At 42.6% G+C, this 23,521-nt stretch overlaps 1 protein-coding gene across 2 annotated transcripts in view; it reads right to left on the minus strand.

Annotated features, from left to right (window-relative positions):
* Positions 1-22,327, minus strand: part of ELAVL4 (ELAV like RNA binding protein 4) — a gene marked incomplete at both ends in the record, with an annotated part of 57,270 nt that extends 34,943 nt beyond the window's left edge. For both annotated transcript variants that reach the window (XM_079536549.1, XM_079536548.1), the window contains 2 exons: positions 2,530-2,770; positions 22,211-22,327. In XM_079536549.1, the coding sequence (XP_079392675.1) occupies positions 2,530-2,770; positions 22,211-22,327 (358 nt within the window). The remainder of the gene's footprint in view (positions 1-2,529; positions 2,771-22,210) is intronic.
* Positions 22,328-23,521: the final 1,194 nt, after the last annotated feature.

Genomic DNA, 23,521 nt, shown 5'->3' on the forward strand with positions numbered 1-23,521 from the left:
ACTAGCTACTTAACATGATTTGGTCTGTGACCTTTTCCATGCCTCTAAAGAAATATTTTAACATTTGTTTACCAGCACGCATTTAGCTGAGATTTAAGATAAAGTTCTGAACAAACAATGAAAAATTCAAAAGCAGACAAACCCAAACTAATTGTTTCAGACCTTCACGAGCTCAGCACAAGTAGCTTAAGAATTTAATATTTCTACAGTACAGCTTCACTGTCAAATAAATCTACAGTGATTTTTAATATGGAAACGCAGCAGAAACCCCCTGGGAAGTCAGTTACTCCTTAACAGCCTACTGCTTTAGCAACCCTGAATTAATACAAGGGTGAAAATCGCATCCTGAAGTGTAGTGATGCTGTATCATCACAGGTCTCAAACCTGATCAGATTAGATTGTTTTCACAAATTAACAGCCCAGGCTTCGGAGGACAATCCTGGTGGCTTTTTTCCTACCCGAATTTCGTTTGGTTAATTTCTACTTGCATCACATTTTAAAACATGGAGGCTCTTACATCACACAGGGATGGTGTCCAGAATGCATATATACATATATATATATTTTTTTAAATAAAAAGAAATATTTGCTATGAAGTTACTGACTTTAACTCTTAATAAGCTTTTTAAAGAAAAAATATAGGTGAAAAGCTACCCAAGAATATGTCAGTGAGATCACATCAATTTTCTCACATCTTCAAATACAGAGACAAAAGCCTGGAGATGAAATATAACAAGCAGATGAAGTAACAGCTCTCCTTACAAAGGCTGCCAATTCTCTACAAAAACAACAAAATATCTACAATTCCGAGATTCTGTTTCAAGGAAATCCCCATCAATGAAGAATACAGGAGGCAAAAAAGTTACTAAAATACAAGACCTGCCACAACCAAAATTCAAGCGAGGTACACTTGTAGATGAGAGTCAGTAATTCACTTGGGTCTCGAGTAACTCAAGTAACTTGCAGTTCTCTTTCCCAGACCATTTTCAGAGTGAAAAGAAAAAATACCTGGGGCTAAAGCTTGTTTGGTAGTAGGAATCAAGTGTCATATTGGGACAGACAGGCACATAAAAGCAGAGAACTTGAGCTCTCAGCATGGACAATTTTTGGAAAGGAGAGTATGAGCAAACTGTTTTTAAGTTGAAAAAGAAGAAGAATAAATAAAAGAAGTCAACTTGATTTTTCAATCTGTTTTTTCCATACCCTGAAGCTGTGCCCTAATCAGAAAATATATTGAAATAGATACATCATGGTCAACGTGCAAACAGAAAGCTCTGCTGGACTACACTTCTGAGGACTTGAGCTGCCCTGGGGCTACTGCCATTTATTATGTGCCTTGCGTTAAACAAGAACATTGCTGTATGTCAGGAAGTAAATAAAGAAGAAACATTGCATGTTTAGAAGCACTAAGCAGATAATCCTAATGCTGCCAATAAAACAGCTGCCAGGCTGTTACAGATGTAGGTATGAAGACTTGTCTTTTCAATTCCTCATTTTGACAGTGCCTCTTTCCAGATGATGCACACTCAAACTGCCAAGAGCGCATACTTGAGAAGGGACTGCTCCAGTGCTAGAACCCTTTCCTGCCCAAGTCTGCTGCACTTGGTGCTAAACATAACACTGGTGACATGCTGATCAGCAGAGATGTTTCAGCTCTTCACCACCTACAGTGCAAGTAGACACAACCTATAAAACTAACCTATAAAGCAAACTACATGATGTCACTGCTCACCCTGCTGCTGTTCTGTCCATCAGTGAATTTCTGGTTGTGGCAGCAAGGATGCAGAGTAAGTGAAGTGCATCAGCACCTACCTACACCTTCTTTAGCAGAAGCGGAGACACCACTGTCTTCCATGAGGTAAGATCTGTAATTGGAAGCTTTCCTTGTTCTGAAGGCACCAATCAACGGGTGCTACCACACAAAGAGGTCACTGCAAACTATGGTGTTTTAAGGAACAACGTTCATTAACAATAATCACAAATGTTCAAATGAGAACTGGAGCAGTAGCTCCTAACTACACACCACTGCTGTTCCAGGAAGCTAGAGATAAGGGGCTGCGATGGACACATAACCACTGTTGCTCTGAAATGTTAACGTGCAGAAGTTTGATGAAGGTATTATGAAGTCCATAAGAAAGCCAGAGTTATAAACTGTTGGTTGGCTCAAGCAATTCAGATGCATTTGTATAACTGAGTCAACATTAATCAGGAAAAATAGAAGAATGATTGAGGAAAGCCATCTGAGCTCTGCTGCAAGAAGCTGCCTAGGAAGAATTAAACGCATGCACACTGGTAGTGTCTGCCCCACTCCCCAAAGCTGTATGTGAGCTGAAGAACAAGGGTTCACCTGTAAATCTACAGCCAGCACACAAAACTGAAAACTAAAGGTTTGAAGGTTTTAAAGGTCAGAAGAAGCTTGCCATAATACCTGCAGCATTTCTAAGCACTTGCAATATGAGCACTGAGGTTTTGCTGACCTTAAGTGTAAACAGACCCTGATGTACAGGAAAGCAACGCTGAAGAGCTTACCTGTGATTTTGTCTCTCACGAGCTTGCAGGATTCTATTTCACCAATGCTCCCAAAGAGACTCCTGAATTCCTCCTGGGTCATGTTCTGGGGTAAATAGTTGACTATGAGGTTGGTTTTGCTGTCATCTGTGGCAGCCCCCGTCTGCATGGGGGAAGGGCAGTTTCTACTGTTGCTGGAGGGTCCATTGGTTGTATTGGAAGTAGGGCCATTCGACACCTGAGGCTCCATGGTGCTAATTATCTAAATTAAAAAAAAAAAGAAAAAGAGAAGAAACCTTAAGTTTCATAGATATAACTGCTGTTTTTAAAAGATACTTACAAACGAATGAGTAGGTAGCATTCACGGCCAATTCAGATACTTCAACAAAAGAAACCGGCTTGATTCCTCTGTTATTGTTGCAAAGTAGGTCATGCTAGTCTTTGGCTGTGAGCATATACTAAGATGCAGTTTAAAAAAATCCTTTTTAGTTAATGCAAAGCTGATTTCTGCTTTCATCACACAGCCATTTTCACAAATGTATATTTAAACCACATAAATTTAATTATAATTTAAGGTAATAATCATAATTAAAATTATAGTTCCATTAAATCAGATGAAATAAGTGTATGGCTCTATACGAAAAGGTAAAATATTTTACCTATTTAATAACTGTATCACAAAGTGCAATGACAACAACATTAACCAAGCACATACAGGCTGTCTTTAGTTAATAAAGGCACTGTGTCCCAAGACATACCAGTTACTGGTTCCAGGGATGACCTATATTCTCCAGTTATATTTTCACTAACGAACTGACGCCTCTTTAAATAATAAAGCCCTGGATCTGCAATCTTCAGAGATACAAAGGTCTTCGGATAAGTTACTGGAAAGGTTTAATCAGATAAAGCTTATTCAGCGCAGAATGGTATTTTAACAAGTGGTTCTAACTCAAAACATGAAACTCCAGTTTTTCACCAAGACTTCTCCAAAGTGCCAGGTAAGAAGCTATTTTGCTCACATAGACAGGCAACAATGTCCCTGCTGTCACAAGTGTGCCCAACCATGTGGGCACAGCTGCCTGCATGCCCCTCCACCTGCAAGATACACACTGGAGAAGGCAGTCTGCAGCAGAGCTATACAGACATGGATGAAAACAAACCTGGGTGCTTCAAGGCTCTGCAGGGACCTGCTGTGCCCGTGGTTGGGGCAGGACAGAGTGAGGAGGAGCCATGGGAAGCTGCATCACAGGAAGGGCATGGAGGAGAGCTACTAGCACTGAGCCTCATGCTCATTTCATCCTGTAATTATTATAATTACTCATGACTTAATTAGCTTTCTTTTTTGAAACCAGGGAGGTATGTATTGCGACAAATTAGGCTTGTAGTTGGGTGAGAGCAGGGCACCAGAACAGACAAGTATGATCTAAAATTAACTGTACCAAGGTGCTTAAGTCTCTAATGAGCTTAAGTTCTGGTCAGCATTTTTTGTTTTTACATTGATACATGTGTCTTTATTTAAAGCTACATTTATTAAATAATCCTTCGTTTTCATCAATGGAAACAAGTTTTAAATGACTACTGATTTTGATTACTGGACTCCAGAATACATTACGCAGTTTGACCATTTCCAAATAAAAGGAAACCTTGCTACATTATGCTTAAACAGCAAGGCCTTCAGCCACAAAGCAGAACAGTTCCAAAGTGCTAACCTTGGGGCAGCCAGCAGCCTCAGAGCCCCACTGCCCACTTCAGCAGCCACGCGCGCCCAAACTCCGACACCTCGGGTGAGGCAGCACCCAGCCATACGTTCAGCACTGCAGACCTTCTGCTTACCCAGAATTGGCCATACTCTCTTCCCCAATCCGATTTCCGACACATATTTACTCACACACACTAAGTGCTTCAGATACCACTAAATCTGTTTAGCTCAGATGTCCAGCTGGAAGATAATCTTTTGATCTCTGCATCTCTAGCCTTACAGCAGGTTCTTGCTCCAATCCTAAGCTTTGCTAATAACCCGCTGCCCATGCAGGCTCCTGCCATCCTGAAGATAATATACCGAGCTCAGCGAGCTTATATTATTCATATGCACACACACACCATATAAGTCTCATTAAAGTAAAATCCAGTTGGGTTTTTCCCGCTGTTCCCCCCCCCCCCAGAAGCTGAGGAGGAGAACACAGGCCATCTCAGGCAGGACAAGGCCTGGTCCTGCCCCACCAAGCAAAACATGACAGTTAGCCAGGGTCAGTCAGAAGATGGCAGCGACACAGACATGGCTAACAGCAGCTCTAAGTCATCCCACTGTATCCTTTCCAACACAAAAGCCACCAGACACACTGCAGTTTTAGGTACTGGCCCTGGCCCTCCGAAGCCAAGAGGAGCACTTCTTGTGGCTCTAGCTGCAGCAGAAGCTGGCCTTCAGCACAGCATGCTGACAGAGCTATGTCACCTATTATTAGCAGCAGCAACAAAAGCTATGTACAGTTACCCACGATAAACAGAAACCTCAATCTCTTCAAAAAAATCTACTCAAAATTTGAAGCTAGCTGTGTCCTACTTCTGCATTTCGCAAACTCCTTTAAGCTGCATCTTAAGCATGCTTACCTTCTACTCTATGCAGTAAATACAGTTCAAGGTATTTAACAAATACAGAACATTGGGAGTAACCTAGGCTGCTCAGTGAAGTCTGTTCTTGAACAAATACACTTCCTCATATAGCATCTCCAAATATTGCAGCATAAGCCAGTGTGACCCCAGGCACCAGGGTTTCCTCCTGGCTGCTCTTAGCTCCAGTCAATCACCAGATCAGTCATTTTACACACATGTACTGATTCATATCATTAGTAAAAACTTAGGAAATTAACACTAACAAGAAACATAAATCCCAGTCCTCCTTTTCAATACTGTCCTCAACCCTGCAAATCAATGAGAACACTGACAGCAGCTGACGTAACATCAAGAAGCTGCCAGCACACTGTTCTTTGAATACATGTAGTTTCTCCTCATGTGAAGTTTCAGCATACCATTCACTTTGTCCACAACATGAAGACGGAGACTTTGAATTCAATACTTATACTGCAATATGAATATTTTTCAAGATGATGCTACAGTTTCCTCAGCAAATAATTCATTCTGACTATGTTGTAATTACTGCTGATAACATTAATTAATATTAGTACTTTTTATAAAATCATAAAGTATGAAAGGAGGTTATGAATTTATCTTTAGCTTATGAAGGGCTCACCTGGATATCAACAAAATAAGTGTGGAAAACCCACCAGCGACTGCATACAAAGATTTTTTTGCAATATAAATATACTGTAATTCCTTAAAGATCAGTTATACCTCCTTACATGTTACTTCAATCTAGCAACATCTTTGTTGTTCTGCAGCCCTTCTCTAACCTACTTTAGCTGGAATCTCACTAATACAACCACCATGTGCTAACATGCCTGTGCTACTGGTACAGAATCACAGCTTTTTGCTCCCTTCTCACTCCTCTTCTATATGCAGATGAACAATAACTGAAGAAAAAGTAAACTGCAGTTACTATTTTTATACATTAGTAATTTAAGCACCAATACTTTGAGTGCTACGTGTTTGTAATGTTCAAAACCAAAATTTCTACGATTGCAATTGTGGTGTGTTTTTTTTTTTTTTTTTAAGTTAAAAAAAAAAGCAACTCGCACCTCAAATTCTAGGTACATTTCAGACTGCTGCTTATAAGAATTGCTTCTTGGTGCACTACTTTTCTCAGGATGGCAATGCATCAGCCAGGCACCAGGTATTTTCGTTTGACAGATTTCACAAAGGAAAGCTTTGCTGCTCAGGAATTCAGCATCAGCCCTGCCTGCATTCTGCAATACACTGCTTACCAAAAGTCTTAGTATAACCCCTGCTACAAAATATCAGCAGCAAATACACAGTACAGCAATCCCTATGTTCCAAACTACATCTCAGAAATACTTACCGTATCTTCTTATACATTTTCTCCAATTAATTCAATTAATTTAGTGCTGTTGAATTATTAGTGCCAACAATAATGCAAAGAGTACCTGTATGTATAAACAAAGCGATTACAAACCTTAAACAAGCCACAATGACTGACATTTATCTTCAGCTGCTGTTACAGTAAGTGTGTAACATGCATCTATCATTACAAAGCACAGTTAATGAATCATTTAGAAAACTACCCACAGACTGAATTAACACAGGCTTATCTTCCTATTGCATGCATAAACAATAGCCAATGGCTTCATAAATGTAAATATACATGTTTTATATTTACAAGATTTGCTCTCAGTAGACTGAAAGAGATCTGTCTGTTGGACTGAAAGACTGTCACAAGCACACACTGCGAGGAGTGTGTGCTCAGCAAGTTATTTAACACTCATTCTTGTTATTCAAGTTACATAAGCTCTGCTGCCCATTTTCCACAATAAAGAGAAATTTATTTTAGATGTCAAAAAAAAAAACAGAGCAGCAATTAACAATCTCAAAAATAAGCATATGCGCAGGCACTGAAGTGTTTTAAACATACCACAACCTCTCCCTTAAGAGACTGAACAAAATCCTAAGGACTCTAAAGGATTCGTGTGGACAGCTCCATTTTGAGGACTCAGAAGTCAAAAATGTTATCTATGAATAATAAACTGTTCACAGCACCTAAATGCCAAGAAAAACGATGGTAAATTACACCTCATGAAGAATTCATGAGGTCTAATTTTATTTTATTTCTAACTGTTCATTAATGAACAAACTCAGAACATTCTCTCAAAAAAATTTAAATAATGCAAAGCTCTTCATCTAAAAAAGCTCTTTAATTAGCATTGCAAGTTGTTTGCTTTTACACGGGAAAACAAATGGTGCCATGGCAGAGGTCCCACAGCCATCTCCTGAATAAGATGACAAAAGGAAAAACAAACAGAACCTCTCAAACAAAACAGAGTCACAATAGTTTTCTTTCTATAGAAACAGGTTTTTAAACTCCCAGCTTCTCTCTTCCTCTGCAAGCAAGGAAGTCAGCACACCAGCCTAGTCCTACAAGAACCTTCCTGCAGGTTGAAAAGCCCAGTTTGCAGGAGCTGCCTGAGCAGCCCAGCCACAGGCCTTCCATCAGCCCCCACCAACAGGAACTGCCATGCCAAAGCCAGAGGGGTCCCTCACAGGCACTGAAACAAGGAGCTTTAAGACCTGGCCTCCCTCAGCCTCCACCAGCACCGTATGGCCCTACTCCAATCTCATGCTGCTCCTTCTACTCACTTCACTGGCATTAAGCACAGCTCTACATTTTGACTAAATTCTGCTGGATCATAAAAATCAGGACAAATCTTGTCTTCCTCTCACTGGAATGTTTAAAAACAGTAAGCCAGAGCTCCAGCAGCACGAGTAACAGGCACATCTCTTCCACACACTCTCACAAGTGCCCTTCCCCTCCCTTCCAGAGGAAGGGATACTTGATGTCTTAAAAACAGATTTGGTCAAAGACTCAGCTGAAGATGAGCAGTCACTGCTGAGGGTGGCAAGGCTTCAGTCTTCTTACTGATGCGTTTCAGAACGCACTGTACTCAAGTTGAAATGGTGTCCAAACGTTTTCACCATGTTCACATTTACCAGGTGCCACAAGAGCACACAACTGATCCCAGTGGAGAAGACAAATGCATTCACTTCAATAGACTACTTCTGTTCAAACAAGAAAGTTATTTTCATAGCTCAGCTTGCCTTGATCTAGTTTGTTACAGGCTGTTGTGTGACGGTGCCAAAACAAAACAGCCTGCCCCCAAATCGCAGCACAATGAATGTAAAGTTTATTGGCAACATGACTTATCACAGTAATGCCTGAAGGACAGAACTGATACTAGCATCAAGTTATGCCAGATACTGTCAGGGTAAGGACTGTTGCTGCACCAACACAATGAAAAAGTTTATTTTTATTTCAGATTTTGCAGAAGGGGCAAAGCAAAATAAACCAAAAGGAAAGTATCTTAGCAGACTGCTGTAGACGCATGGTAAGCTGTGACAGCTCTAGAAGCTCTAACTGTATCCTCAAACCCAGCCTAGTCATAGGGTTACCTTTCCTTACAAAACTGGTAAAAGGCAAAACAGCAACTCATGATTTATCTGCACCTCACCAAGCGGTAATAAATGCTTTCTGCTCCCACAGAGTATGGCATTTACAGGTTACATTTGACTTCAATGACAAAAAAAGATCGGGTGGAAAAAAAAAAAAGGCAAAACACTCAAGTAAGTTGGATCCATTTCCACATCAAGGTCTGACTAGAGGAAGCCCTCCTCAGAGCTACATGTCCAATAACCACACAACAGATGGTAACAAATGCACTATATCAAGAACTTCACCTGGTTTCTTATCCTCATTGCAGGTACTCTGAGGTTGAGAAACAGGACTGGGAAGCACTACAATTAGGGTCCTGTAGTTCAGCACTCCTCAAACCAACAGGAAGCATGCTGAACTGGAGAGCAAGCACAGGCAACCACCCCAGACACAGCGATTTCTGGGAAGCAGAATAAAGCAAGCACTTGTGAAAGGACACTGTCAGAAAGAGAGCATGGAAACAACATCATACGCATTACCTCAATCCACAGTAACTCTGGTTCTTTATGAACTTCTAGCAGACTTGATTTCCATCATGGCAAGCAGCTCCTTCGCTTTAAGATGTCTATGAAGATATTACACATCTTGGAAACTTCAGCACAGTTCGGTTCTATTCTTCAGTGCTCTCCAAGCACCAAGCAAAGGCCTACAGCAATATGCCAAACAGCTGTGGAGTGCCCAAGCAGCTGGACTTCATCATTTTAAGTCCCTCCTGCCTGAAACATTCTATCAGCACAAGGGATAGGAAGAACTAAGGTAACAGGCAGCATCAGGGAAGTTACCTACTACCCCTGCATGAGGTTAACTCTTGCAAAAGAAAACTGACTTCTAGGAAATCAACCAGTTATACTTTAGAGTCATTTCACTAGAATTTGCTTGTAATCATTTCTGACATTGAACTTCATTTACATATGAAGATATAAGAGAATTCAGCCTTGATTTCACAGTATTCAATCACAGCTCTGGAATGCAGCATCAAAGGAAGCAATCAGAAAACACCAGGAGAGGAAAGTGGATGCATTTTGGGTCAGCTTGATATGTTCTACAACCAGCTCAGCTTAGAATACTTTATAGTTCCTTGCGTGCCACAGATCACAGCCCTGAACGTGGTCGTGGTAAGGACAGGACATGGCATGGACCTGCGTGCCAGACCAGGGCCACCACTGTTCCTGCCCACTGTGCCTCTAGGGCAGCCTCTGCCAAGAGGCCCAAACATTTCTGAAACCCAAGCAGAGGAAGCATGGTCAGACACTGCCTTTAGAAAGAACATGGTTTCAGTCATCCTGCTGCCTTTGCTGAACTCCTATTGGACAGCTCCATTCCTAAAAATCTCACAAGGGTTTACTTTATTTATTTAATCAAGCTGTACCGCTCCTTATTCCCTCCTGGCTTTTTCAGAAATCAGGATCTACTACTTGTTCTTTCAAGATGCATATGAAGGCTGAAGGAGTCTGAAAAACAAACAATTTCAGCAGAAAGATGACATATTTCTCTGATTGATGCTCCAAGCCAAAATCTGATGAAAGCATCTTCTTTTTCGCAACAGATCACATTTTATTAGACTGATGCCACAAAGGCAGGAAAGAAGTCTCCCACTAGCTGCTTCATCAGTCTTGAAAAGATGGAGACTAGGAAAACCGCATTTAAAGATCTGCCTCTGCAGGGTGATAAAACTGGAAAACAGTGAGTATGATGCAAACCCTGAATTCTGGCAAGGTTCGCAAAAGCCCGGATACTAAGTAGTACTAATAATACAAGAGAATGCTAGGGTCAAACAACTGAAACAGCTCTTAAGTGTAAAGAAAGCAACCTAAGAACACAAATAACCATATAAATGTACTTAAAAATCTTCCTATAGTTTTAGCGACTTTCTGAACTCTATTCTTAGCTCAGTTTCGTTTCCTAGCCGCTCCCTACTTTACTGACTACATTACTGTGTTATATATTACTAACTTATGTTAGAATTATATTACTGATGTGAGAATACCTACGTCCCAGCACGCAGTTATGCAGATTTCCATAGCTATGCATTGTTAATGCAATAAGCAGAGAGCTGCAGGTTTTCATTTGCTGTAGAGCTGTCACAATTCCACCTTTTTTCCCCTTTAAAGAATACCTAGAATTATTTGAAACCCAGAAATTTAGGTAGTGAGAACTGCACTACAAGCCATACTGTAAAACCACTACAGGATCAAGATGGCGAAAGCCTGAAGTCTACTTACCAGCAGTTAAAGCAAAGGCAGGCCAAAGCAGGCTCTCCCTGAAGCCCAGGGACATCCAACCCCCCACCTCTGTTATTACTACCGAAGTCCTAGAAGCAAAAGCTATGATTTTCAAAAGCCTCTACATGATTTAAGGTTCATTAATGTTCACTGCAATAAGATTTCTGCTTCTAAGCCATTTGTTCTCTTTAGAAAGTACTGCCTGTATGTTTCCCAGGCAAGCGAAGATTATGTAGGAGTTTATAGCTTAGCAAAACACACCACAACCAATGTATTTCAGGCTCTGTCCTCAACAGGACCTTAATGAAGACACACTGGTAAATGCAATTCAGAAGCACTAATGAACAGGTGGACATCTTGACTGCTGGCAATAACATCTCTATAGATATTACAGCTCACGAGTTCAAGAGATATACCCCCAGACTGGACATGAGAACACTGGAATTTCCATTTTACTCATTAGAGATGTTAGCTTACTGCTGAGTAACAGCACTTTACCCTGTCCAGTCTTCAACTGGATTAGACTAGTAATAACAAACATTGAAAGCATTTCTGTAATTAACCTCTAATTCTACTGCCCTGTAACACACCATTATTACTTCCAGGAATACTGTCACAAAAAAATAGGGGTCCTTGCTTCTGCAAGGTGCTATGGTAGACAAAGTTCAAGTGAATTACCCTGGAGTAATGACCATATAAGAAAGCAATGGGCACAAACACAAAATTTAAGTTGAGGATTTGAGAAATTCCTGGCGGTAAGTGATAAGAACTGATCTTCTGGGATACAGAGGAGCTGCTCAGTCTGATGCTATCACAGGTGAAGCATCCACAAAACTGCTTAAACAAAGTTAAGCAAAGCAACGTATGGGACAAATACCTCAATAACATAGAAAGATCTCATGCAGAAAGAACACCTACGCTGAGATCAAGGACCATTACCCACAAATTAACAGTGTACTATTCAACTGATGAAGGACAAAATATCAAGCACACGTGCATCTATCACACGTCCAGCTAGAAGATCCTACCAGCTTATCCCTGAGAAACTCCAATAGTGTCTACACTAAAGAAAGGAAACAGGCCCCAGGCCAAGCCAAACATCTTCCTTATTCAAATTACTAGGATGCTTCCTGAAGTTGCTAAATAAACTCATTAACTACATTCTTATTCAAATAAATGAACATACCCTGAACATTCAAATATCTTTTGAAACTCCTGGTAAGGAGTGAGTCTGTGGATAAAGTAACCCTAGTTAAAATACAACAACCACTTCTGCCAGGTGCAGATGCATGAAGACAACAGGTCCCAGCCACCTGCAAAGCCCAACCTCAAACCCTGTGCACTGTGTTTCGCTTAGATGACAATAAGCAACCATTAAGAAAGTGGAAGCATTAGCGATTATTAGGCAGAACTGTCCTAAAAACCCAAACACAGACAAACAGCTTACAAAGGTACTTAAAGAACTGAAGGAAGAAAAGAAACAATGCTAATACCTTTTCTGTTGAATAGCCTTTCCTTCCAATCCTCAGCGTCTAGACTCAAAGCTTCTTTAGAGCTGGATCCAATCCATCAGTGTTTCACCTCAAACAAGAACTCTGCCATTGTCTCGAGGTGACCTTGGGTCATTAAAGCTAAAAAAGTCCTCTAAGCATCTCTGGTTGCTGGGGCATTCAGCCTAGTCACTCTGGGGTGGGAAGATCTTCCTGCAGCAGCCACCAGGACCACATATGGCTGTAAAGCTCCTTGATAGCCAAAGATCATCATGCAAATGCTTGTGAGTTTTTTTTTCCCCCCCTCTAAGTAGCAAGGACTAATCATGGAAATTAAACTCAGTTTCTATCCCAGTGAGCATCTACATTTATGAACACTTCTTTCAGTAGCTGAGTAATGACAAGCAGAGACAATAAAAAAGGAGTCTAAAAATACACTCCTCTTTTTCCTGGATTAGTGTGTCTACAGTTAAATATAAACTGTGCTCTATAAATTATCAAACACAATGTCAAATTCTGAAGCGTACTCCGGAATCTCTCACAGAGCACATGAAACAGAAAAAGATAATTTTGTTCTGGCCCACTTAGTCTGGAGAACAATATGCTACCATGCTGGATCACCAAGGGCCTTCCATCCCTGGTCACATTGAAAATGGCCACAATCACCACAGCAGTTGCATACTGCATTTTTTAGGGCCCTCTGCATCAAGTGAAGAGATTAATTCCCTGAACAGCTGCTCTTACAGGAAGGAAATCAAACGGCAATATTGCCACAGAATAGCTGGCACATGCATATTAGGAAGAATTTCCAGCGTTCACGCTTTCTGCTAAAAATGAACTTCCCCCTACTCATCTACTGCCAGTATCTTCATTTGGAACAAAGATACGCAGGGAACACTATTAGAACTGTTTTTATTTAAGGAATATTTGTTTATATGCATTATTACTTCTACAGCATAGTGACAGTGCCTTCTGCTTTGCAGGAATGAAAGGGACAAGCGTGCCCACAAGCCTCAGCCTCTTCCAGAAGCACACAGTAAATGAAGCCACTGGCCACCATTAGAATACTGAGGTCTACCAGCAGGAGAAGGTGAATCCAAGGACAGCAATTTATTGCTGCACTTACCTTTTCATTAAGTACCCCCAAATCTCTGATTCCAAGCGAATAATGTGCTAACAACTCACCACAAAGCAGTGGTTTAAACATGGGTTAATTTGTATCATGTAACATACAACTGCAGAAAACTAGGGGAGGCCACACTGCAGCTCCTGAGGGCTGAGGAAAGGCCTGGCCTCCTCCCCACCTACCAGCATTTGACTCTCACCAGAAGGCTTCTAATATTTTGCCCAATTCACCACAAGCTCTCAAACCTGAACTACTATGAACAGGTGAACATCCACGCATCATAACAAACATTTAGAATTTAAATGAACTGAACAAAGTCTTCCAATAATGCTTACCTTAACAATAACAACCTTTCAAGTCACAAATACCAGTTTTCCTTCTAACAACAGCAGAAGGACACAGACTTAGGGCAACTGCACTCATCTGCCCCACAAGAGATAACGTGACAGTCAGCTCCTGGAATTCCACATTCTCAATGGGCCACTGCGCACAACATTACGGGATGAGTCAGATCCATCTTAAATTATAAATTGTGAGTATTGTTGTCTTTGCCAGTTTTCAAGTATGCAATAATGAAAAATTCATAAGGGAAGGAAAGAAAAAAGGATGAGCTTCCTTCATCCCTCATGTACCTACAAAAGCTTTTAAGCAGCACTCAACCAGGGAGTGAATACAGAGAAGCCTTCAGCTCCTCCGACCAGGCTCGCACGCAATCACAGGCAGTGCACAGGCCCAAGCGCAGTGCAGTGACCTTCCATCTTCTTTTCAGCTGCATGTGGAGGGTCAGATGGGACGACATCCTCACCAGCCACCTCGGAGGAAGCAAGGACTAAAACAGAGACAGCTTAGTGGCCACCTGACAGCTCTGCAAGCACTCCAGACTGGAGCAACTGACTCCAAAGAGCTTTGCTATTGAAAGGGCTCCAGCGGTGCCAGTGCCCTCTGCCAACGCTGAAAGTCACCAACATGGACAGAAAAGCATTACGCAGAGAACATTCCTGAAGCACTGAATTAGAGGGCAACTTTCATTTGCATCTGTTCCGAAACAGATTATCGTGCTGCACCCCCAGGACTTCTGGAAGCTCAGAAGCCAAATACTCAATAGCCCCAACCCTGAAAAGTATTGGTGCATGATCTCACACTGGGGAAAATATACCAACTGTAAGATATTTATTGCTATAGAGCATCTCATAAGAATTTAGTATTAAAAAAAAAAAAATAAGTGAACATAGGGAAAATTATTTGAGACTTCAAGAATGCTTAATTCTCCATCACAATAGCATCACTGACGCAATTGCATGTGCCTTAGCAACAAAAGCTTACTACAGAATCTTATATACATCACAACTCTAAATATCAAAGCCAGGCTTGCCTTTCATCGTGTAACTAACCCTTTTCAGAAAGGACACAAAGGTCTAGGTTGTTTGTCTTTTTTTTTTTTTAATAATATTTTCAATCTTTAAATAAGGATTTATTTCTTAACTCTTACAGATTCTTTTCATTGAGGGGAGAATCATCAAATATGTTGCAATCAAAGGTAGAACAATAGGTAAAAGATGCTCAGCCCCTTCCTTCACTTTACAGGGTCCTAAAGAAGAAATAATTAGGTGACCCAGTATGATTAGGGAAAACGTGGATTATCATTGCCAAAAATAAAGATATATCTAACACTGGTGTTACTGAGCTTGTTCTTATGTTGTTATGCAAGCAATGTAACAAATAGAACAATATTAGGTAGTTGAAAAAATTGCTTTCTTACTGTATCTCATCTGAAAACACCTCATTTCTAACAGTGATGTTCCACCACTATTGCATTCTCCCAGAATACTCAAGTAAACAAAAGGTCTTATCTTCACTGCCCCAAGCTATCACCCAAAACTGGTTATAATTGAAGGCATGAACAAAGTAAGTAACAAACCTGCAAAGTCAAGGCTCTGAGAAATCAGCAGGCATCACACCACAGCACCAGCTCAGCTCTACCACTCAATACCTCCCAAGTAGAACAGCGCAGTTTCATGTATTTGTGCCTCGTTCTTCCCTCCAAGCTTCTCCTTCCTTTTCTAGATAGTTAATTTTAGACAATTATTGCCTCTGACACATTGAGACCTTCTCTCTGCCTTCTTCTTAGTGTGTATCTAGTGACCTACAAAAGCCCCCTGCACCTAAAACATTCTGGTATTTTAGAAAGATGGATCATTTGAAGGAGGAAAAAAGAGCAAGCAAGGGAATTCATCTGAACGCCCACTTCTTCAACATCTTCACTTGACAGTATCTCAAACATTTCGACACACTCAAACATTACATCTAAATCCATATTAGATACCAATTTTACTACAACTAAGTCTATTTTACTTATTAAACTGTAAACATTACCTTCCTCTTTCCTTTTCTATAGAGTCCTGCAAAAACACGTCCTGCTTGTGGAGCTGTTTGGAAGTCCTACGCTTTTGATAACCAGATGTATGCACAAACAATTCAAGAGTATTACCTTACAGAAACACCCTTTCCATTTTCATTCCCATGCCAGCTCTTCCTTTCGCATCCATTCGAATGGCACAGAAAGACACACACATGAACACACGAAATACAGGCATGCTCATCTCTTCCTCCATCCTTTGCAGAAAGGAGAGAAAGAGAGAAGTGCAGTGGGGGAAGGGTGCCTTTCCAGAGATAAGCAAATTTTGTGAAATCTGGCCTATCATTTACAAAGGCAGCGTGGTTTATCATTGTTTCACTCGCAAAGAAAACTTTGCGCCCACTTCTCCCCCAAAACCCCAATGACATTGAAAAAAAATACTGCATTGCAGTATTTGCCAGTGCATCCAAGTGTATCCAGTCAGCTGTCCCACCGACAAACAAATGTACGTTTTAATGTGCCCAGGCATGTAAATTAGTTGTTTAGCAGACACAGATTGCCAAAACAGACGAGTAGATTTGTCAAGTTATCTGCATCTCTCTCACTATAACATCCTCTGCCACTGCCCATTTCTTGCCTGGAGTCCCTACTGAAAAATTTTCAAAGTGCAAGTTCCTAAGGAAGACACCAGATTCCCCTGCCAGAATATGGGATGCAATCAGACTTTATTTCTCCCGAAAAACCTCGGGGAGCGCAGAAGATAACCCGCATTTAATTAATACCCTCACAGCATTTCAAGTAGGAAGGTTGGTGAAAAAAGTCATCGTAACCTAAAAGATGTTTCCAAAAATTAATATATGCAAGATTAACACAACCAGATTTTCTTTCAATAGAGTCAAAATATTTATCAGGAGCAAATAAAGATGAGGAAGACTATTCCAAACCCATTCAAGTGAGATTTTTAAGTACACCCCTTCTAATTCATCCTTTGTCACAACAGGTTGGGCTCACTTCGAGAGCTCAAAAAGGAAAAATTAATAAAGAAGAAAGCAGAGGAGGCAAGAAAGCCAGACAACAGCAGAGACATCTGAGTCTAACATGGGAACTTGATTAGTGAAGTACATGGAGACAGGATTTTGAACTGCTGGACAGGACTCACATTGCATCAAAACCTAATTCTGAATTTCATCCTTTCTGACTAGGTGTTCACCAAGACAGCAGTGTTCTTTTTTTTCCTTCCCAAAACATGCCTAAATACTGCTGCAATTTCTCTACCTTTTAATTTAAAGTGGAAGAGGCTTTACGTTTTCATCTTTCTATAGTAATTCTGAGCAATTTAACTATTAATTTCACTAACCTCACAGCTATTTTCCTATATGAAGGTCTACAGTGTGATCCCTTACATGCAGAAAGAATGCCACTATGTGCAGGCTGTATTCATTAATATCATCCTAAAACAAAGAAAAGAGGAAGACTGAGGCAGGAACACGTGCGCCATAAGACAAGGACTACATTTTAAAATCTTTGTAGAAATACCAAACTGAACAAAAAGTGAAAATGTAAGTGCTAGCTGATGACTCTTAAACAATGCAGCTGTGTATAATAAAGGCACCCTTATTTATTGGCGTGACTAAGTTAACAGATTTAGAACACAGCATCTCTGTTTCAGATGGAAGAAAAATCATTTTGCTCACACATACAACTATAATACTTGTCAGAACACATCTCTGCACACGGACAGGCTGTGAAATACACAATTTTACACATACACACACACCCTCAAGATTTTTCCCCTTACAATGTAAAACAGTGCAGCTTTCAGAGGGCCATTCAGCCACTTCTTTACAGAAAGGACTGCAGCAGAAGCAGCACTAAAAACAAAGCAAATCAGAAGGGGGATTTAATTTCTTTTTATTCCTACTGAAATCGAGCACTAACGTCCCTGCTCCGATTTGCATTTGAAGCAATTGTGCACGAGAGAAAGGAAGAGAGTAAGAAATAATCTGAAAACGAAGGCAGAAAGAAAGGCGTGTTCTGTATCCGTGCTCCGCTCCTCTTGTGCCTTCTGATGCGTGATAGATGAGCATGTTCTGGGCAACCACATTTTCCTATCTCTTACACTACCGTCTATCGCTCAGTAGCCGCTACGCCGTTAACGCTCCAGCACCGACAGCCTCGCTTAAAGATGCGCTTCTCTATGGCACATTGTTTGCCACCACAATAAGAGCCCATCACCACCAGCACAATATTCAGCTGCAGTTCCCAAAGTAAAGTTGCCACGCGCAGCCTGCCATTGGAAGTGGCACTGCTACAGCAGATGGAGAATAGATGGTGGCTCAAGGTGGGGCTGGAGACGAAGAGGAAAATAATCCCATTATTTTCGTAAATTCTGCTCAGCGCATAAACGGCAGGATCTGGTGAACTCCCCTGAACTGATTATCCTGCCATATAACCATCTGATTTTGTAAAAATACCAATATCACTTAACACAAAATCACCGCTTAGGGTAAATTCATTCTACCTACTGTTCTCATAGGGACATTTGCTGGAAAATTCTAAGAAATGATTTGCAGAAGCTATCAGCTGTGGGAGTTCACTATTATACCTCTGTCAACTTCATTCAATATAATTTACATTTTTTTTTTTTTTTTTTTATACTGCCTCGCAGGATTCCTTACCATTTTTTGCACGTACAATTTCACAGCAGGGAGGGGAAAAAAAAAAAAAGAGAGAAAAAAAAAAAGATAACCCTCTTTTGCAAAGGAGAAAGAACAGATGCTTAAAAACAGATTTCTAGAAATCACTGTAAGCCTGAGCCAGAAATGTAATTAACACCTATTTATAAAGAATAATTAAAGTTGTGACTGCCACAAAGAATAGCACAGATAATCGAGGTAGCCCCTGCTTTTTTCTTTTTTTTAGATTTTTTTTTTTTTTTTTTTTTTTTTTTTTTTACACTGTTTGCAGTATTCCCACATGATTGCCACCTGCTCCCCCACTCAGCTTCCCCTCTGCTCGTTTCCCCGGCAACCTTTCATTGGCTTTTCCTCCCAGCTATCGCTTTCAGTTCGGCTGCTCAGTCTAATCTTATTTGTTTTACACCCATCAAAACAAGCAGGCAGACAAAGGCAATCCTGTAAGAAAGGGAAAAGACCGCCGCTTTGTTTCCCCGGCCGCGCTCCGTGGCGGCGGCGAGGGGACCGAGCGGGGGTGCATTGTGCGCGGCCCCCCGCCCCCGGGATGCGATCGTGCCATTTTGCACAAGGCGAGCACAAAAGGGGAGAGAGCGGCTCCGGTCCCTCGGCTGCCAGCGCGGGCTAAAAATAGAATTACTATCCGCGCACAGAAATATGGCTTTGCCCTTCTCCTCGGTACGAAGGAATAAAAAAAAATAAAATAAAAAAAATAATAATAAAAAAAAGCATAACGCACAGACCGCGGCCCCCGGCCCCGCGCAGCCCCGCACTACCTGACTCCCCGCGCACGGCCCCACGCGGGGCCACCCGCACCCCCCGCGGCGCTCCCGGCCCGGCGCGGCGCTGCCCATCGCGGTGGCGGCTCCCGAACAAAGAGCCCCGCGCGGTGCGGTGGGGCGAGGCGCCGCGCTCACTTACCATCTTCAGGCCATTCCACTCCATCTGGGATCGCCAAGATGGACCCTCAGAGCCCCTCACCGAGTCGGAAGCAAAGAGAGCGTTATGTAAAAGCTGACATTCCTTCTTACAGCGCGGCTGCCCAGCGATGCAACAAAATCGACATAGACTAGGCGCTGCAACACACACAGCCTCCTCCTCTTTTTATGAGGTCATGACAGGAAACTCTTTGAAATACAATATGCAGCATTTACCGAAGCTCATATAAATCACTCGCTTTTAAAATTACCATACCTATTGCGCAGTCCACCAAAAGAAAATTACCAATCTCGAGGCTCTTTTTTTTTGTCCTCCCCTCTCCTCCCCCCCACCCCCCCCCGAGGATTTCGCATCTCCGAACGCCGCCGTGCACGCACCCCCGCTCGCACAAAGCCGCCGTCCCCGCGCCCGCCACGCACCGCCCGGCATCAGCGCTCCGCTCCGCTCCGAGCGCACCGCCGCCACCTCGCAACGAGAGTACATCCTTTATTAAAGGACGCGCAGACATTAAATATGAAAGGGAGGGAGGGAGAGAGAGAGAGGGAGAGAGAGGGAGAGATCATGGACGAGCACAGCAAGCCACCCCCGTGTGAGACAGGCGGAGAGCGATGCACGTTTGGGGAAATCTATGTCAGCCTCTACGTCTACCTCTACAGACACCCGCTGCGCCCCGAGCTTAAATCTACCAATACCTACCATAACCATTCTTAATGGCAAATATTGGGTCTTGAAAGGCTTCAACTCTTCTACAGACTGGCTAAGGTTTCGGGGACCTGACTTTTATTGGTATTTGTTAAGATCCACCAAGCACAGTGTGCGCAGCGGGCGCGGGGGGCGCGGGGCGGGCGGTGGGGCCGCGCTGCCCGCTCGCTGCTGGCGCTGCCGCTGCTGGCGCTGCTGCCGCCGGCCCCGCGCCGCGCCCATTTATGGCCCCATCTGTCAGCGGCGCCCGCGCGCTCATTGGCCGCCGCCGCGCGGGGAGGCGTCGCGACATCAGGTGCTATTGAAATGAGCCGCCGCCAGATTGACGGTGTTAATGAGCCGCTGACCTCCGCCCGCCGCGGCACCGGGCGGGGTCCCGAACCGCGCCGCTCGTTAAGGCCCGCGCCGAGGAGGGCCGCGCGGCCCCTCCGCGCCTCTCCCCGCGCCGCCGCCCGGCGGGGAGCAGCGCGCGAGGCCTGCCGTGCGCCCCAACGGCCGCGCCGAACGGCCCCCGCTCGGCCGGGGCGGCCCAGCCCTCGGCCGGCATTGTGCTGAGCGGAGCGTGCCCGAGTTCACACACACACACACACCGCTGACAGAACCGCCGCCCCACGCAGCGCGGCGGGTTAGTGACAGTTCGTGACAGAGCAGCGCGTTCCTATTCCATATTCTACGATTCCTCGCTCGCAGGTTGGCCGAGCCAGCAAGGCGCGGCATCCCTTCATCGCAACTGACCTGGAGTTCGCACGCACCCCCACTAAAGCGTACTGCTCTACACACACGCAGGGATCGCCTCGTTCCACCATTCGGGCGTTCCTAGCAGCAAAGACGGTCCCTCGCAGTTCGGTACTAACGGGAGCGCTCCCAAAGCTGAGGTAAAAGCAGAGCGGTGGGATGAGCCCACACAGAGCTCCTTCCGAGGAGAAAGAAGGGCACCTCCGCACAAACCACCGCGCACACCTTCAAAAACACCTAACTGGATAACCACTGCTCAGAAGTTGCATTTTATTTTGCAGTATAGATGTGCCCCCTCGGAGCTGCTCGGCTCAGAGCTGACATGCCGTACATCTCACATTGCTTTCAGTCACACACACACACGCTCACTGAACACGGGAATACAATGTATGAAATACAGTCAGATTACAAAGCCCAGCTCCAAGCTGACCCACCACAGAGAAAAACCACATTTACAAGGCATCACACAACCTAGCTGTGGAATGAGTACTGAATTTGATTAAAATAGGAACAATGTAAGGATGCTGCGGAGGGTTTCTCTCACCATACATCTTTTTGAGCACATTTCTAGCTTGGTAAAAACTAGCAGATTAAACTCGCCCAGAAGATCCGTTTCCTAACTCGACTACTGAGGTGATCCACTCTCCAAACACCAGCATCACAATGCTACAGAGCCACTTTATTACCATACATTTGCGTGCAAATATACATTGAACATTGAAGTTAAATTTGTAACGCAAATTTTTACTTAAGGTCTCTTCTGGGTTAACAACAATTAAAGAAGGAAATCCAGACATTATTTTTGTCTTTTCAAGTTCAGCTTACTTCATTGCAATAAATTGGTTATGCATATCAGAAGATTCAGCCATTTTTCTGAAACAATAATTGCACGCTGCTCCCCTAAAAAACACATCAGCTCTTTCGTTTGTCTGTATATCCAGGTGCTCTGCACACCGACCGCATTCCCCAAAAGTGCCCCACACACAGGCTTTCCGAGGAGCACTAAAACAAACGCTCAACCGTCCTCAGAGGCCTCCCTCCGTAAAGACAAAGGCAGAATCCTATTGTTGAAAAAGTCAACCTTATTCGCCTCTTTCCAATAGTACCATTTATCTCTCAGGGTAAGCGCCTGGCCACGGCATCACAGTCGTGACACATTCGTAAAGCATCAAATTCTCAATACAGCCCCTCCAGAATCCACCCGCAAGCATATTTTTAATGCAGTCTTCCATCCCCACAAAATAGAAACTTGTCTTAAACAGCTAATCCAATATCAAAATGAAATCACAGGGTTGTTTCCCACCCCCACCCCCCCTCTCCTTACCATAAATGAGCAGTTTCTTGACTCATTAATGACAGTTTCCCTTAAAAGAAGTGATCTCATATCACTGAGCCCCTCTCCACCACGCATACATCCCAAAGGTTGCGGGTATCTTAGCATCAGTAGCCGCTAGCAAGCTCTCTCATACAGAGCCCAGATGGACTATACCAGAAGCCAATTCAGCGTTAATAACTACCTACTCTGTGCAGTTTAGAAGCCTTACGTGGCATAATGTCCTAGGCAACAGCAGCCGATTGAAACCGCAAATAAAAGACAACCCAATTCTCCAAAAGCAGCAAAAGGAAAAAAAATCATAATAAATTCAAGAATGGTTTTTTTAATCTCTTACTTTCAGAAGATTAATCTGAAGCCTTCATAAACATAGAAAAAGGAGAAAAAACAGATGCTGCCCAGAAAAAGTGACAAAATATTACCTCATTATTTAACAAAGCAGCATTAAGCGTCCTGCTGATTTCAAACATCTTGCCACAGATTTTGGTTAAGAGAAACAGAAAGAATCCTTTGCAAGCCCTCTGTCTGCAAAGGGTTCTTCAATTTTCTTGCGCACAACAGAATAGTCAATATGTTATTTCCCTAGAGTTCGCACATTAAAACATCTAGTCAGTGAGCTGAATTTTCCCCTTATCACACAGTAGACTCCTGTTATATGTACTGCTCTCTTTGCAAGATTAGCCTGCCCCAAACATGGCTGTTGTTTAAACTATTCTTTAAAGTAACAGTTCACTCCATAACCACCAGGTGGGCAGTGAACACAGATTCAAGTAACCATCTTAAAGATTTCTTCTTGGAATCGCTTTAGGCTGTGATATACAGCAGAACCCACAGCACTATACTATCGAGCAGGAGGAAAAAAACACACGTGTATGATTTAAATACATATATGTGGTCTGCACTGTTTTGTGCACTTCCCTCTCCAGAAGTAAGCTCAACTAAAAGAAAAAACACCAAAACTTCCACCATTATTATTCTTTAAAGGGACCTTAAAATTTATGAAGGACCATTTCATTCAGCAAAAATGGACTAAATGGTAACACCCTATCAGTTCAGAGAACAAAACGTAATTAGAAGGGAAAACACACCCATTGAAATGGTCTGTACTGCAGACCAAAATTAGCATCAAGTTCAGCCTGACAGCATCTCAGGAATACACAAAATTCAGTGTGTAAATAATTCACATGTGGATAGAGTCTGCTAGAAAATACTAACTATACCTCCAAGCAAATTTGCAGACAACTTGATAAGATAATGCCATGACGTAGCTTGGCTTAAATTCATTTATGAAATCACTGTTGT

Source organism: Tetrao urogallus (assembly GCF_951394365.1).
Source record: "Tetrao urogallus genome assembly, chromosome: 5".
NCBI classification, from domain to species: Eukaryota; Metazoa; Chordata; class Aves; order Galliformes; family Phasianidae; genus Tetrao; species Tetrao urogallus.